At 37.0% G+C, this 18,058-nt stretch overlaps 1 protein-coding gene across 6 annotated transcripts in view; it reads left to right on the top strand.

Annotated features, from left to right (window-relative positions):
• Positions 1 to 18,058, top strand: part of ADGRG6 (adhesion G protein-coupled receptor G6) — a 150,605-nt gene that overhangs the window by 87,648 nt on the left and 44,899 nt on the right. For all 6 annotated transcript variants that reach the window (XM_070461626.1, XM_070461629.1, XM_070461628.1 and 3 more), the window contains 7 exons: positions 2,529 to 2,581; positions 4,114 to 4,176; positions 10,975 to 11,117; positions 14,293 to 14,404; positions 15,612 to 15,676; positions 16,262 to 16,472; positions 17,839 to 18,010. In XM_070461626.1, coding sequence (XP_070317727.1) covers positions 2,529 to 2,581; positions 4,114 to 4,176; positions 10,975 to 11,117; positions 14,293 to 14,404; positions 15,612 to 15,676; positions 16,262 to 16,472; positions 17,839 to 18,010 — 819 coding nt within the window. The remainder of the gene's footprint in view (positions 1 to 2,528; positions 2,582 to 4,113; positions 4,177 to 10,974; positions 11,118 to 14,292; positions 14,405 to 15,611; positions 15,677 to 16,261; positions 16,473 to 17,838; positions 18,011 to 18,058) is intronic.

Raw genomic sequence — 18,058 nt, 5'->3', positions numbered from 1 at the left:
ACTAATCTCTGGAAATCTGGGAAAGACTCTACTCTCTAACTGAACCCACAGATCATACTGAAATAAAGATACTGTTCATTATAAATGTATGGAAGTGTAAGTGAAGTATTGCACTTTTGAATAGAAAGTGAGATATAGTTGAATAAAGGACAAGAAAGTGAGCCTAATGGGCTGTTATGTCAAATAAGAAAAGAACAGCACAAATGGAAAAGTATTTTGAGAGGTATCTTTATTTACTGTAATAGTCATACATTTTTAGCACTGTTTGAGTCTTTGATTCAAAAACCAAGTGTATAAAAAGTATATCATGAATACCTTCCACCCATCCTTGACAGTCATCTGCCTGGAAACCAGCTTATCTGCTTGGAAATCACTGTGAATTTTTCTTGTTTTTTTTTTCAAAATTCATTTGTGAATGTAAAAGAAAATGACTATCATTCTTATGTTTTTCTTTTTACATTGAAAATAGAATATTGTATACACCATTCTACACTGTACTAGGTATTTTGGTTATAATTTGTTTAATCAGTATTCTGTTGGTGAAAATTTTGGTAATTTCTAATTTAAAAAACTAAACATTTTATTTTATTATTTTATAAATGTGTGTTATATATATATACATTATATAAATACATGTTAATGATTTTTTCCTTCCCTGATATAATATCAAAAATTTAATTTCCTATAGGTTTATATTTTTTATTATTTTATTTCCTATCTACAGCATACTTTGTACTGCTTTTATTTACTACTACAGTTCAGACAATTTTTGTGGAAAAAGTAATTTGTCATTTGGGTATACATTCTGAAGTAAGAAAAATGGGTTTCTTATGTGGTAGGGCATATATACTAAGGCCACATTTTTAATAAAAGAAAGTTAAACCATACACTGAGAGATAGTGATGATAATACTATATATATATAAAAGTATATATACTTTCTTCAGATATATGTATATATATTTGAAGAATGGTAGGAAAGCATAGTTTTATTTTTAAATGCTGCATCCTTTGCAAGAAGTTACCCACAGAAAACAAAAGTATGTAATTAACAACTCTGTTACAAAAATTGAGATGTGGGAGTAAAATCTAGTAGAAACCAAAGAAAAGTACTGCTGTCAAGTTTCTGGAATGACATATTAACCTTAGTAGCTACTTCAAACACTAGATGTATTGAATTTCTAAATAGAGAGAGGGCTTTACTGAATGAGTTTAATCTTGCATCCTGCTTTCTTTCACATTCTTTCTGCTTTTTTAAAGTCAGAATGTTTTCAAAAGATAAAGTTTTTTAAATTTATTTTATTGAAGTATAGTTGATTTTCAATGTTGTGTTAGTCAAAAGATAGAATTCTTTATTCTCATTCTCAAATGAACCACTTCTGTTATTAATTCTGTAAATTAGCATTCATTGGGGAGTTTATGCTTTAGGCAAGGTATAATTTTACATTTATTTTATTTCATGCATGGTTTTCAACATAGCATCACTTTTCATCTGAAACTAAACTTTAATGGACATTTCTCCTTAAGATGTAAGATGCGAAAGCAGATGTTTGGTAACAGAGAAAGTATAAGTGGTGTCCCTATTTCATATTATTACTATTTACAATTTAAAAATAATTTAATGCTTCTTTCCAGAATTTCCTAGAATTTACATTCAATTTAAAAACGCTCACAAGGAAGGCTAAATGTGCGTATGAAACAAGACCTAAAAAAACTCTTTGGAGGTGATATATAAATAAGAAAATTTCATGTCAGTAAAGAAATCAAAATATTTTGTGATTGTATTGGACATATGTAAGGTGTTTTTTTTTTTAATGTAAAGGAATCCATTGCTTCATTAAAAAGTTTAGTGCTGAGACCCATAAAAATTGTTAAATGACCACATAATTATCAATAACACAGTTCTCCATAATGTTGAACTTATCTTTGTTTTTAAAGGTCTATGTTGTTAATTTATCATTTTTCTTACTACTAATATTCTTATAAGATGGTAATTGCTAGAAAAACATGTGTTAATGCATGTCGGTGTTTGTTGAATGAAGAATGTGGAAGGTGTGTTTATGCTGGTCTTTCCTATATATTCTGCTGTGGATAAGTTCTCAGCATTATAGCTAACTTGAAAGCCCGTTATAGAGAAAGCCCTAATAATATAGGCTAAAGAGGAAAGTATAATGCTTCCATTCAGACAGACTTGGGTTCCAGTCTGGGATCTGTTACTTCTTAGTTGCAGCTGGGTTAGCTATTTCATTTCCATGAGGCTTAGCTTCTTCGTGTCATGGGTGGGAGGATAGTGTAGATAATACCTATCTCATTAGCTGTTGTGAAAATGGAAGAGAAAACACTGGTAAATTTCTTGGCATACAGTGCCTCAGTAGCTGTTATCTGTACCTTTCTTTCATTCCTTTAGCTCTTTGGAATTTTCCCAGGGTCTTATTCCAATAACAATTAATGGGAGAGAAGAAACTGGATTTAAATTTCTTTTTTTTTTTAAGTGTTAATTAAAACTCGCCATTTCCATTGTATTTTCAGCTCAATTCAACCTTCCAGAATTGGAACTACACCGTTTACGTGGTTAATATCAGGTAAGTGATAAAATAAATTGAGAAATAGAAAGTAGTGTCTAGGGGACTTGCCTGGCGGCCAGTGGTTAAGACTCTGTGCTTCCACTGCAAGGGGCACAGGTTCGATTCCTGTTAGGGGAACGAAGACCCCGCATGCTGCAAGGTGTAGCGCCCTCCCCTGCCCCTACTAGTGCAAAAAAACAGGAGTGTCTAATTTAATACTACTCTCTCTCTGTGGTTATACCGACACACACATGCACATGAAAATACAGAAATACACACTATACTCATAATCTTTCTAAATAACTCTATATATTATACCATTGCTTTGCACAGAAAGCTTCAATAGTGCAGTAATGGTTTAAAAATTTTTTGACTGTAGATCCCAGTCATTTTTAAAAAATTTAACTTGCACTCCCAAAATATATTTGTAATTTTTAAATAGATTTTATGTATGCATGTGTGTATGTGTATATTGCTTAACCAATATATGTTATCATGTAATATAAATAGAAATTAGTTGCTTCTCACACACCAGTAGTTTATCAAGAGCATTCCCTGGTTTGCATGCACCCGTTTGAAGACCATTTTTTCTGTAAAATAAGACATCTACAGTGTGATTTCAACCTGACCTTTCAAAATTAACTTTCACTAATCTATTTAAATACTCCATGAATCTCTAGCAGAAGAGATTTTCCACCTGTGTTATCTACCTGTCTTCCTCTGCACCTTGATTTTATAGTTTTATAGTTTCTAAAGTGTATTTGTGCTGTGCTTTGCTTAGTCACTCAGTCCTGTCTGACGGTTCGCGACCCCATGGACTGTAGCCCACCAGGTTCCTCTGGCCATGGGATTCTCCAGGCAAGAACACTGGAGTGGGCTGCCATGCCCTCCTCCAGGGGATCTTCCCGACCCAGGGATCAAAGCCAGGTCTCTCTGGTACCGCCAGAGAAGCCGTAAACATGTATTCTATGAACCCGAGATGTAGCGATAATACATCTCACAGAAGAGAGGATCAAAGGGTCAGATTCTTTCAGGAGCAAGTTTCTGTATATCCGAGCATCTCAGGTTCTCTCATATACTGATATGCATTATGAAATCTTCGAAAGAGAGAGAAGGCATGTAGTTCCAAGTTTTATTTTGCCTTGGAGCTGATTTGTCTCAGGCTTACGAAGGAACTAGGACCTCTGAAGACACATTTGCTAACATTGGCTTAGAACGTCCTCTCTGCCTCTTTCTTTCACCTCCTCAAATTTTGTTGCTGATCATGCAGCAGATGAGGTTGATGATGAATATGTAGGCATACATGCTAAGTCGTCTCAGTTGAGTCTGACTCTTTGCAACCCTGTGGACCACAGCCCGCCTGGCTCCTCTGTGCATGGGGATTCTCCAGGCAAGAACACTGCAGTGCGCTGCTGTGCCTGCCTCCAGGGGATCTTTGTGACCCAGGGATCGAACCCTTGTCTCTCACATGTCCTGCATTGACAAGCGGGTTCTTTATCACTAATGCCCGCGGAAGCCCTGATAACGAATATACCTGTTTGTATTTACAGTTTTCACCTGAGCACTGGAGAGGACAAGATTAAAGTGAGGAGAAGCATTGTGACTGACCAAAGGTAATGCTGACAAGGCCTCGCAGAAAATGTGACATCTTTTCTCGTGTTCTCTGTTTTGAATGTCTTGTAGAGAAATAAAATTAATGAGGTAGGAGAGAAATGTTTCTTTTGAATAGCACATGTAAATTATTTCTTTAGCCCTAATGAACAAGTCTTCCTTTTTTCCTATAGTTAAAACTGTAATATAAGCAGACTCAGTAGAAATATACATCTAATAAAAAAAATGCAGAATTGGAACATTTATTATTTTTAGTATTGATAATTCCAGTTTATGGTAACCTATTGCCTGTTATTTGAAATTTCATAGACCTTCAAAAAAAATGATTATAGTGTTAACTCAAGTGCTTATGTACAGTAGCATCTAATAATATGGGTAATAGGTGCTGAAATATTTTCAGCATTCAAAGCCATCAGCTAATTTTCTGAAGTCTTCATTTTTAAATGTATGTCAAGGTCATGACTTAAGCAAGCAGGTAATTTAATAGATATGTTCACCATATATAAACAGTTGGCATTTAAAGACCAATTGTTCAAGAGTGCTGTGTAGTAGAAAAACAATGTAAACTCCCAAGTAAAATAAATGAGGTTGTGTCAGGTCGTATACTGCATTTCCACAGAATAATAAAAGTCAGTTGAAAAGCAAAAGTTGACATTTTTTACTTAGTTTCAATTGACTGAATTGATATGTGTATTTACAACTATAGAGATGGAATATATTTCTTTTTAAGTCATATATTCTTAGAAGCTAGTAATAAAATTTCATATGAGGGTTGACCAGAGAGTTTTCTTATTTTTTTCTTTTTCTATTCAGAAAAACACATTAGAAAAACACATGTCTTTAAGATTATATTTCAAACTTACCATTTTTGTATATATTCAACAGACTGGATTGGACCATCTGATTAGGGAAAGTTATTGTTTATTTTCTAGAATTGTTCCTTTTTCTTTATGATCTGAAGATCAGAGTGATGTATTTAATGTATCTTAACACTGTCTTCTTGATGGTAATAGGATTTTTCTCCTTATTTTAGCCAAATAAATTATTCTCCAAACCCTACTGCTAGATCATATTGAACCTGGAATAATGGATCCACAATTACCTGGATGACTTTGCTGGATACTTTGTCTTGCAGTTGGGGCACCTCCTTCAAAGTATCTTCAGTGCTATACCCTCTTCATAGGGCTCAAACTCAGATTCTAATAATGCAATTTTTTTTTCTCATTTTTTCTCCCATTTATTTTTATTAGTTGGAGGCTAATTACTTTACGTCTAAAAATGCAATTTTATGAGAACAACCAAATAAAATATTTTCCAGAAGTATAAAACATATTAAACTCATGCCCTTTGGAAGCATCATCATCGCCCTCATCCTGACCACCCTTATGACCTTCATCACAGCATCTCCTTACATTTGCAGTTTATGATTCCAAGCACTGTCTTATTCATTGGCTCATTTGCTTCTCTACCAGTTACCCCCAACATAGATAAGGCAGGTAATGTCCTGCCCTCTCAACCAGTGACAAAACTAAAACTACCCCATGAGTTGCCCCATCAACCAGCCAATGTGAGAAGCCAAGATTTCTGACCTCATACTCCCATGCTCTGGTCCCATTTACTGTGATTCTTCTATTCCCTGATGATAATAAAATCAGTCATCATGAGTATAGGTCCACACCTTAGAAACTCTTGTTGGAAAGACATATAAATTTGTGGAATCTGTTTCCTGTCTGTAACGCCAGTGCATAATTTTGTAAAAAATTATAGGGAGAAAGAACTTAGAGTGTATGTGGGAAAATCCATACATTTTGTTTTTCTTTGGTATGAGCTTCTGGCATTGCTTTAAAGTTTGTTCTTACCAATTTTATCTCCATCTTTTCTTTCTGCTCTCTGTTGCCTTTATGCTCATGGATGAACCTTTGTGATCTCTCATAGTTTTTCTCAAAGTTACAATCTACTAGTCTTACACACACTCTTTTTTTCCCAACCTTTCCTTTCAATTGAACTGTAACACCTAACACAAACCCTAGCTTTAGATAATGCTATCATACTCTATTGCCTAGACAGACAGGAAACCAGAGCCACAGAGACTGATTTATTCAATTAAAGAATGACTGATGGTAACAACAGATAGAGCTGGATTTTGCAGAACCATAAAATAGTTTCAGTTTCCAGGAGGCGAGAGGAAAACAACACAGATAAGACGTGTGAAAACGCATGGTCATTCTTGAATTGCCGAATTTGGGTCAGTACCATCCAAAACGTACTGTGTTCTCAATATTCAAGGGAAGTAAAAGTTGACGTTGCCAACTCTTAAGTTCTCAGTTACTGGAGTGGTGAAGTTTAGCATCCAACAATAATTTAATCAAGGTATACTTTTTTTCTTTAATAGGTCATTTAAAATTTATTATATCACAGTTCAACATTATATTCACATCTGTGTTTTTCTCATCCTAAATATGACTCCTATATGAACAGTAAGCAGTAAGTGACTTTAGAGATAAATAGCTCTTCAGAATGAACTATCAGAATTGTAAAGTACAGATACTTAGGGGAAAAATAGGGCTATTTTAAAATTTCACCCAACATTGACTAGCAAAGATTTCACTTATTTATCTTCTTTTTAGCATCACAAATACGTCACTACTCTATTTCATTTATATTGATACCCACAGTATTTCATAAATCAAATATGCCACTGCTCTCGTCTGAGGACTTCATAGTTATTTCAGGAACAATGCTACTGGGTTCACTTTGGCATCTTTTGCTTTCCCTTTTGACTGTGTATGTGATTACAAGTGAACAGGAAATTATATTACTTCAAATTGTAGAACCAGAGTTTTGGTGGAGATTTTAGGATATATATCTCTGCTTCCTATAGAGATACTTTCTTTTTAAAGACAAGCCAGTTCAAGCAATATATGCACTTATTCAGTAACATGACAATTACTGAGTGAATTTCAATTATTTATTTTGTAACTTTTCAGTGCACAGAGTACTAGTAAATGCTTCATAGAGATAGAAAAGCATTTCTTCACAATTCTGGAGAAATTGCAACATGTTTGTAACTAATAAAACTCAGTAATTTAAAAGTTAATTGTTTAATCAGTTCAGTTCAGTCACTCAGTCCTGTCCGACTCTTTGCAACCCCATTAACCACAGCACGCCAGGCCTCCCTGTCCATCACAAACTCCCGGAATTCACCCAAACTCATGCCTGTTGAGTCAGTGATGCCACCCAACCATCTCATCTTCTGTTGTCCCCTTCTCCTCCTGCCCTCAATCTTTCCCAGCATCAGGGTCTTTTCAAATGAGTCAGCTCTTCGATCAAGGGGCCAAAGTATTGGAGTTTCAGCTTCAACATCAGTCCTTCCAATGAACACCCAGGACTGATCTCCTTTAGGATGGACTGGTTGGATCTCCTTGCAGTCCAAGGGACTCTCAAGAGTCTTCTCTAACACCATAGTTCAAAAGCATCAATTCTTTGGTGCTCAGCCTTCTTTATAGTCCAATTCTCACATCCATACATGACTACTGGAAAAACCACAGCCTTGACTAGATGGACCTTTGTCGACAAAGTAATGTCTCTGCTTTTTAATATGCTTTCTAAGTTGGTCATAACTTTCCTTCCAAGGAGTAAGCATCTTTTAATTTCATGGCTGCAGTCATTATCTGCAGTGATTTTGGAGCCCAGAAAAATAAAGTCAGCCACTGTTTCCACTGTTTCCCCATCTAATTGCCATGAAGTGATGGGACCAGATGCCATGATCTTAGTTTTCTGAATGTTGAGCTTTAAGCCAACTTTTTCATTCTCCTCTTTCACTTTCATCAAGAGTCTCTTTAGTTCTTATTCACTTTCTGCCATAAGGTTGTTGTCATCTGCATATCTGAGGTTATTGATATTTCTTCTTGCAATCTTGATTCCAGCTTGTGCTTCTTCCAGCCCAGCATTTCTCATGATGTACTCTGCATATAAGTTAAATAAGCAGGATGACAATATATAGTCTTGATGTACTGCTTTTCCTATTTGGAACCAGTCTGCTGTCCTATGTCCAGTTCTAACTGTTGCTTCCTGACCTGCATATAGGTTTCTTAAGAGGCAGGTCAGGTGGTCTGGTATTCCCATCTCTTTCAGAATTTTCCACAGTTTATTGATGGTCCACACAGTCAAAGGCTTTGGCATAGTGAATAAAGCAGAAATAAATGTTTTTTTTGGAACTCTCCTGCTTTTTCGATGATCCAGCTGATGTTGGCAATTTGATCTCTGGTTCCTCTGCCTTTTCTAAAACTGGCTGGAACATCTGGAATTTCACGGTTCATGTATTGCTGAAGCCTGGCTTGGAGAACTTTGAGCATTACTTTATTAGCATGTTAGATGAGTGCAGTTGTGTGGTAGTTTGACCTTTCTTTGGCATTGCCTTTCTTTGGGATTGGAATGAAAACTGACCTTTTCCAGTCATGTGGCCACTGCTAAGTTTCCCAAATTTGCTGGCATACTGAGTACAGCTCTTTCACAGCATCATCTTTCAGGATTTGAAAGAGCTCAACTGGAATTCCATCAGCTCCACTAGCTTTGTTCTTAGGGATGCTTTCCAAGGCCCACTTGACTTCACATTCCAGGATGTCTGGCTCTAGGTGAGTGATCACACCATCATGGTTATCTGGGTCATGAAGATCTTTTTTGTACAGTTCTTCTGTGTATTCTTGCCACCTCTTCTTAATATCTTCTGCTTCTGTTAGGTCCCTACCATTTCTGTCCTTTATTGAGCCCATCTTTGCCTGAAATGTTCCTTTGGTATCTCTAATTTTCTCGAAGAGATCTCTAGTCTTTCCCAGTCTATCGTTTTCCTCTATTTCTTTGCATTGATTGCTAAGGAAGGCTTTCTTATCTCTCCTTGCTATTCTTTGGAACTCTGCATTCAAATGGGTATATCTTTCCTTTTCTCCTTTGCTTTTTGCTTCTCTTTTTTTCACAACTATTTGTAAGGCCTCTTCAGACACCATTTTGCTTTTTTGCATTTGTTTTTCTCGGGGATGGTCTTGATCCTGTCTTCTGTACAATGTCATGACTTCCGTCCATAGTTCATCAGGCACTCTGTCTATCAGATCTAGTCCCTTAAATCTCTTTCTCACTTCCACTGTATAATCATAAGGGATTTGATTTAGGTCATACCTGTATGGTCTAGTGGTTTTCCCTACTTTCTTTAAGTCTGAATTTGGCAATAAGGAGATCAGGGTCTGAGCCACAGTCAGCTCCTGGTCTTGTTTTTGCTGACTGTATAGAACTTCTCCATCTTGGCTGCAAAGAATATAATCAGTCTGATTTCGGTGTTGGCCATCTGGTGATGTCCATGTGTAGAGTCTTCTCTTGTGTTGTTGGAAGAGGGTGTTTGCTATGACCAGTGTGTTCTCTTATCAAAACCCTGTTAGCCTTTGACCTGCTTCATTTTGTACTCCAAGGCCAAATTTGCCTGTTACTCCAGGTGTTTCTTGACTTCCTACTTTTGCATTCCAGTCCCCTATAATGAAAAGGACATATTTTTTGGGTGTTAGTCCTTAAAGGTCTTGTAGAGCTTCATAGAACTGTTCAACTTCAGCTTCTTCAGCATTACTGGTCGGGGCATAGGCTTGGATTACCATGATATTGAATGGTTTGTCTTGGAAACGAACAGAGATCATTCTGTCGTTTCGCACATTGCATCCAAGTACTGCATTTCAGACTCTTTTGTTGACCATGATGGCTACTCCATTTCTGCTAAGGGATTCCTGCCCACCGTAGTAGATATAATGGTCATCTGAGTTAAATTCACCCATTCCAGTCCATTTTAGTTCGGCTGATTCTAGAATGCCGACATTCACTCTTGCCATCTCCTGTTTGACCACTTCCAATTTGCCTTGATTCATGGACCTAACATTCCAGGTTCCTATGCAATATTGCTCTTTACAGCATTGGACCTTGCTTCTATCACCAGTCACATCCACAACTGGGTGTTATTTTTGCTTTGGCTCCATCCCTTCATTCTTTCTGGAGTTATTTCTCCACTGATCTCCAGTAGCATATTGGGCACCTACCGACCTGGGGAGTTCATCTTTTGGTGTCCTGTCTTTTTGCCTTTTCCTACTGTTCATGGGGTTCTCAAGGCAAGAATACTGAAGTGGTTTGCCGTTCCCTTCTCCAGTGAACCACATTCTGTCAGACCTCTCTACCATGACCCGTCTGTCTTGGGTGGCCCCACACGGTGTGGCTTAGTTTCATTGAGTTAGACAAGACTGTGGTCCGTGTGATCAGATTGGCTAGTTTTCTGTGATTGTGGTTTCAGTCTGTCTGCCTTCTGATGCCCTCTCTTAGTGCCTTCTGTCTCTCTTGGGTATAATCAGATTAATCTGATTGTTTAATCAGATTAATGTGATTGTTTAATCAGATTAGCTGAAATTCTAATCTTTCTTAAAAAACTTTATTTTTGACTTTAAAGAAACAGTATAGCATTAACCACAACTATGACTTTTTACATGTGTGCTATAAAATATTAAAGTATTTCTTAAAAGAAATGGGGTAATATCATAGATAATACATGCAGCATTCTATAAAATGTTCATATTGAGATTTTTTTAAGGTTATAATTTTTTAGCATTTTTTTAGCATCATAATTTGTGCAGGGACAGAAGTCCTTGAATACTTTGATGTATTTCTTTAGTCTCAGCACTTTACAATTACTCTCTTACTGCCATATGCGAATGTTCTATTTTTCCACCAAAAAATGATCTGACTGGTCAGCAACTCTGTCTGAATTGTTTTCCTAGGTTGGTGATTTGGGCCCTTTTGGTTTATAACGCTACCAACAATCCCAGTTTAGAAGGAAGAACCATTCAGCAGAAGCTCTTAAGAAATAATGAGTCCCTGGATGAGGGCTTGAGGCTACATACAGTGAATGTGAGACAACTGGGTAAGTGCCTTTAACTGTTTTATTATATATATTTATGTGGCTATATAACAGGTTAAGTTGAAACAAAATCAACAAAAATATTCTTCCTTTGTGTGTTTGCTTATTTAAAGCTATTTTTTTCTGATGATAAAGTTCATCTTGTTGGTGACATTGTTAAAAATCGGTGACAAGGTTAGCATAAAAGATAGCACCTTGATACCTATGAATCCAAGGGAATGAAAGAGGCAGATGGAAGTTGATACCCTATTTTAGGAACCTATTGTGAAAATACTAAGAATATGCGCAAAATGCCAAGATAACCTTGACCAGAGCTGGCGTCAACTTTAGGAATAAAGAGATTGTGAGTATGTGCATATGGGATCTCCAAAGAAGTAAATCTTATAAAAGACAGTTTCTTGTTATAAAACATCCTCTTATGTTCTCTGTCTCTGTTACCATCTATGCAGAAATAGACAGGCCAGAAACCTGGGAGTCATCCCAAACCTAGATTGATTTCTCACCTGGACGTTGTTCGCATCCTAAGCTCCAGCCGTAGGTGTGGCGCAGATGTGCTATGCTCTTTCTTTATTTGCCCACATTTCTTCCCTCCCCTCTCACTGCCCACCTGAAGATCACCTACATGGTATGAAGGTCAGCCCAAAGTTGCCTCTTCTGTGAAGCCTTCTCTGACATCATCATGTACAGATAGCTGTCACCGCCTGGGAGCCTCCACCTCATGCTGTCCACAGACCTCGAGTACCGTCCATATAGAAGACTCTTGAATTTGCCTGGACTTGTTTGTGTTCTTACATATATTTTCTTTAACCAGAAATTTCCTCTGGCTTGAGAACGCATCTTATTTTTCTCTTAACATTCACTTCCCACCTCCTCCCCAGCAACCAGCACATTCCTGAGCGTTTAAATGCATGAATAAATAAATGAATGCGCCTTGATGGGCATCTTTGAGAAAAGTAAATGATCAAAAACATGGATAACAAAAAGTAAAGTAATCGTTCTAATGTTATGGTGACAGCTGATTAGGTGACTTAGTGGAGCTCAAAAGAAAGGGAAATTTTGACACATCTCCTTAGACACACACACAGGAAATTGAAGTGAGGGAAGCAGATATTCCTCAGCCTCTAAAAGCATGATTATGACTATAGCCAGAATCACAGTGCAACAAGGAAGCAGGCTTCTTTGCTTCTCTGAGGAAACCCTCATCTCTAATGTGTCAGCATACATAGTCTCCATGGGGTCTGCATCTGTAGTTCAACCAACCTTGGATTGAAAATATTTGGAGGGAAAAATTCAGAAAGTTTCAGAAAGCAAAACTTGAATTTTCCATGCCTGGCCAACTGTTTATCTAGCATATACGTTGTATTTAAAACTATGTACATAGCATTTAAATTGTATTTATTATTGTAAGTAATCTAGTGATGATATAAAGTATACAGGAGGATGTACATAGGTTGTTGCGAATGTTACTACATTTTACACAAGGGAAATGAGCTTTCTCAGATTTCAGTATACTGGCAGGGGGAGGAACGTGTTTTCTGGAACCAGTGCCTCGAGGATACAGGGGGATGAGCAGAATACAAAGGCTCCTCTTTCACACATAGGGGTCTCCACAGTGGAGGAGCTTGATGAATGTGGTTTGTACGTGACAAAGGAGCTCGTGAGGGCTCCACTTGACTCCACAGAGAGTCAGGACTGAGCACAATGCTACTTATTCCACTTAAATTCCACGTTGTATTGTTCTTCTGCAGAAAGTGAAGTGAAGTCGCTCAGTCATGTCCGACTCTTTGCAATCCCATGGAGTGTAGCCTACCACGCTCCTATGTCCATGGGATTCTCCAGGCAAGAATACTGGAGTGGATTGCCATTTCCTTCTCCAGAGGATCTCCCTGACCCAAGGATCGAACCCGGGTCTCTTGCATTACAGGCAGACGCTTGGCTGTCTGAGCCACCGGGGAAATCCTTAGGGCTTCCGTGATAGCTCGGTTGGTAGACAATCTGCCTGCAATGCAGGACCCTAATTCTATTCATGGGTCAGGAAGATCTGCCAGAGAAGGGATAGGTTACCCACTTCAGTATCGTTGGGCTTCTCTTGTGGCTGAGCTGGTAAAGAATCCACCTGCAATGCAGGAGACCTTGCTTCTGTAGAAAAATTTCTACCAACTGGGAGAAGAAAAGCTCAAAATATAGATAGGAAAATTATTTAAATGTTCAACTGGTAACTACACTACTGGTTTCCGGTAGTCTTCATGTAACGTGCTATTTTTTCAGTACTGAAATATGAGATTTTGTTGTTACCGATATAGTGATTTTATTTCTATATTTTTAGAGTGTAAACTCTGAGTTATTTATGTCCTAGCTCTCACCCAGACAGTTTTTAGACAATAAGTGGGATGATCTGAGGTTGAAGGTGTGTGTGCAAGATGTGTGGCCTACAGCTGTCTTCTGCCATTCCTCCAGCAAATTGCCAGGTGAAACATGCTTTCAGAGCAACCAGAAATTGTTTCTATAAAACGTGCTGGCAACTCACCAACAACACTGTTGAGGCACTATTTTATAGGCTTTTTCTTTGAAAAATATTAAATTACATTTTGAATTTTTCAGGACAGTTTTCATTTTATGTAGCTTTTTTTTTTCCCCAATAAATCTGTTTTACTAGGGGCTTCCCTGGTGGCTCGGTGGTAAAGAATCTGCCAGCCGTTGCAGGAGATTGCAGGAGATACGGATTCAATCTCTGGGTTGGAAGATCCCCTGAAGGAGGAAATGGCAACCCACTCAAGTATTCTTGCCTGGAGAATTCCATAGATAAGAGGAGCCTGGCAGGCTCCATGGGGTCGCAAAAGAGTTGGACATGACTTAGCAACTAAACAACAACTATTTAATAATTTTATCTACAAATGACTTATGTTAGAATAATATTGTCTGATTCATTTTTATACTTGCATAAGTATGTGCTTTTATTTGATGATTTTTAAAGATACAATCTTGAATATGAAATGTAGCTAATGTTTATTTCTCATAGCTTCTGAACTTTTACAAATTCTGAACATAAAACCCTGTTATTTTAGTATTGCATGGAATAAATACCTGATTACCAACATTGTTGTTTTGGTCTCATCTTGCATCTCTAATTTCAAGAAATAGATTGATATTTCTCATGTTGGGTCTTATTTTCACATAGGTATATGTCTGGCTGAGGAGATGCCCAAAGGATATAAATGGCCAAGCATCCGACCTTCTGAATACAGAATTTCCTGTCCAAGGAAACAGGGCTTCTTTGCTTCACGAACATGGTAATACTTTCTTAACTCTTGCCAGCAAACTCCATGTACCTACTTTCCAGAGTTACAGGCGCTGTACCATAGTTCCCATGCAATGTATATTAATAGGAAAGAAGGACAGGAAGCTCTTTGTATGTCAAATCCATGTGAGGTAAAGATGAGGAAGGTAGGTTACCAAAGAAAGCATTTTTTTCACTTCAAGCAACATGCTAATTTAGCCTTCTTCAAAGAAAGATGGAGCAATTTGAAAACCAGAGGGAAGTTCCAGAGCAAAGTTGGTGAACAGAGCCAGCATATACGCGACATGACATGTATATACATGACATGCCATGACATGACTTGCATATATGTGACATATGTATATCTGTGACATGGCATGACATGACTTGCATATATGTGACATGACATATATATACGTGACATGACATGACATGACTTGCATATACGTGACATGGCGTGCCGAGTCTTTTTAAATCTTTAGAGTGGTCACCACTGGAGGGGAAAAGAGACATCAGAAAGAAGAAAGACAAGATCCAGGTTAGGGCAGTCTGCTAGTGGAGACTGTCAGGGTGTGGGTTTTTCTCTATAATCGTTGAATGGAAACCTCAGACAGGTTAATAGAGGATTCACTGATTAAGTCAAATCCAGTTCCTCATCCTCCACCCTGTTCAGTGAGAATTTTCTTGCAGAGAAATTCAGACTCTGAAACTGCCCATGTAGAAATACTTTGCCCCCACAGCTGGGTTTGACAAGTGGTGGAGAGGAAAGAAAGGGACTTGGCTTTGAATTGTGGTTCTGCCCCTTCCTGCCTGTGACTCCTTGGAAAATTCCTTGATTTATCTAAGTCTGTTTCCTCATCTATAAAACATGGATTATAATCTGCTTTACAGAGTTATGTGAAATCAAAATGAGATTTTATCTAGGAAGTTCTTAAAGTTGTGCTTGATCCATGTTAACAACTATGCTTTTAACTTTAGTAACCTGATGGAGCCTACCCTAGGATATAGGCTATTGCTAGTATTTTTTTTGCCCCTGATGCATGTGCTTGATTTTTTTTTCCCAGGAAGAACTTTTAATATGAATTTTATGTCCATTGTTATAGTCTTCAAATGAAACTTACCTAGATACCAAGGGAAATTCTAAAGCTTATTATTAACTACTTTTGTCAACTGTAATGTCGTGTCTGCCAAATGTTTAAAATACATTTTTTGTTTTATAGTTATCCTGACCCTGTCAACAATTCTGTAGCCTCCTGGGGGCAACCCGATATCTCCAATTGCTCAGGTAAGTGAGAAATATCTTCAGTTCTCCAAGGCAAAATAAGAGGACCTCAAGTTTCATGGTTCTCATCTTCTTTGGACATGTTCTGTTCTGTGGTATCATGTCCTGATACCACTGTGATATTAAAAGCTAAGCAAATGATTGATTGACTCACTTAAAGTAAAAAATACTGTTTTTGTTCATTCTGACTTTCTGTTATACTTATTCTGTAGTAGATTAACAATAGTAGGAAAATTTTGGAGAAGAGACTATGTAAATTAAGATTGTATGTGTGTGTTTTCAAGCAGCAAATACATACTTATTTAGTGATTCTGTGGGCATCTCACTTAGAACTATGTGTGAATATTGGTCCCTCCAAGTTATTTACCTAAGCTGCTTACAAGCACAGTTTGTGTCTCACTAAAGAGAGAAGTTAGTTTGTGTGTGTAAAGAAATACTGTTGTCCTGTGAAAATCGGGCTAAGGGGACATATAGGAAACCTGATTTGCTGCTTTACTATGAAGTGAAATGTTATACTATGTTTTGGATTCCTAGAACTGCTCAGAATACACATATAAAACTGTATGTGTTCTTCTGTCATATTTTTAGGGGAAGCAAATGAAGTTGCCAATGAGATTTTAAATTTAACTAGTGATGGGCAGATATTAAGCTCAGCCAATATCACCAGCATCGTAGAACAGGTCAAAAGGATTGTAAATAAAGAAGAAAACATTGATATAACGCTTGGCTCAACCTTAATGAATATATTTTCTAATATTTTAACCAGCCCAGACAGTGATTTGCTTGAGTCATCTTCTGAGTAAGTTTGTTTGTTTTTCTTCCAGAGAGTAATGTTTACTGGATATATGTGGTATTATGTAGTTTCTCACAGATCTGAATGCTCCGTGCCCAGCTTTCAAACTTTAAATCTCTAGAAGGTCCATTGATAATTCCCAAGATCATTCACAAAACGTACTTCAAAATTTTGTGGGTTTTTTTCAGAGAAAATAATTTACAGATTGATTAGGATTGCCCACCTGGCTAGGTAATGTAAATAGTCCCAGAAAGACATTATTGGTATTTCATTTTTTCATGTGAAAAATGTTAACTGGTGTATACTCAAAAGATAAATTGTGTATATTTATATATTTAGCATAAATATATTTTTTATATTTAGAAGATATTATATATATATAAATTTATGACACTACTTTTTGCTTGCAAAGGAGATACTTAGCAAACACTCAGCTGACATCTTTTAGGTACAATGTGGTCATTGTTGGCTACTGTTCTATGGACTGTGACACAAAACAGCTGCTACTCTGTGACTGTTATACTTCTGAAATGAAAATGCCTGGGAAGGGTGAAATATACCTATTTTTACATAATTCAATTTATATCCAATTATTTCATTTAATGTGTTAATATTAAGATATTTGGGCTTCCCAGATGGCTCAGTGGTAAAGAATCTGCCTGCCAGTGAAAGAGATGTGGGGGCACAATCTCTTGATTGAACCCAGGTTCAATCCCTGGGTTGGGAAGATTCCCTGAAGGAGGGCATGGCAACCCACTTCAGTATTCTTGCCTGGAAAATTGCATGGACAGAGGAGCCTGGTCGGCTGCAGTATGTGGGGTCACAGAGAGCAGGACATGACTGAGTATCTGAGCATGCATGCACACTAAGATATTTTTCTTTCTATTTTCTTTCAACCAGATTTCTTTGATGAAAATTTTATCTTTGTTTGAATGTATTCTCTAACTGACCTCATGCAAATAATAATTACAAACTTTTTTACAGGGTCTTGCAATTCAAAAAATACTTTTATTATATTATTTCCTTTGAGTCTCACTCAGTATAAAGTAGGAAGAGAATTTTTCATATGAGGAAAGAAAGGCTAACATAGATGAAAAATGGAGTATTTGTTTAGGATAGCTTTATTGTTGCTTTTCCGTAAAGCATATATTTCTCTTCAAGTTTATCTCTAGAATTCAGTGTTTTAACTGATATTATTGTGGCATGAAGTAATTAACTTAATGCGTATTCATATTAAGGTCAAAAAAAAATTTTTTTAAGATCAAAAGATTTAAGGATGATTTTATTTGGTTGGTATTTTGTCCTGCAGGAAATCACATGTGTGCAGGTACCTAAAATGTGTTCCTTAACAGTGCTGTTGTTATTTCTTTAGAGCTTTAAAAACAATTGATGAATTGGCCTTCAAGATAGACCTACAGAGCACAACACATGTGAATATCACAACTCGGAATCTGGCTCTTGGAGTATCGTCTGTGTCCCCAGAGACCAATGAAATTTCAAATTTTAGCATTGGACTTCCAAGCAATAATGAATCATACTTCCAGGTAACAAGTTAGTGGTTTCTGTAATCAATTAGACAAAAATCTCTGATC

This window comes from Odocoileus virginianus, chromosome 34, assembly GCF_023699985.2.
Source record: "Odocoileus virginianus isolate 20LAN1187 ecotype Illinois chromosome 34, Ovbor_1.2, whole genome shotgun sequence".
Taxonomy (NCBI): Eukaryota; Metazoa; Chordata; class Mammalia; order Artiodactyla; family Cervidae; genus Odocoileus; species Odocoileus virginianus.
Note: the sequence above shows the minus strand (reverse complement) of the source record. Positions and strands in the feature narration are given on the sequence as shown.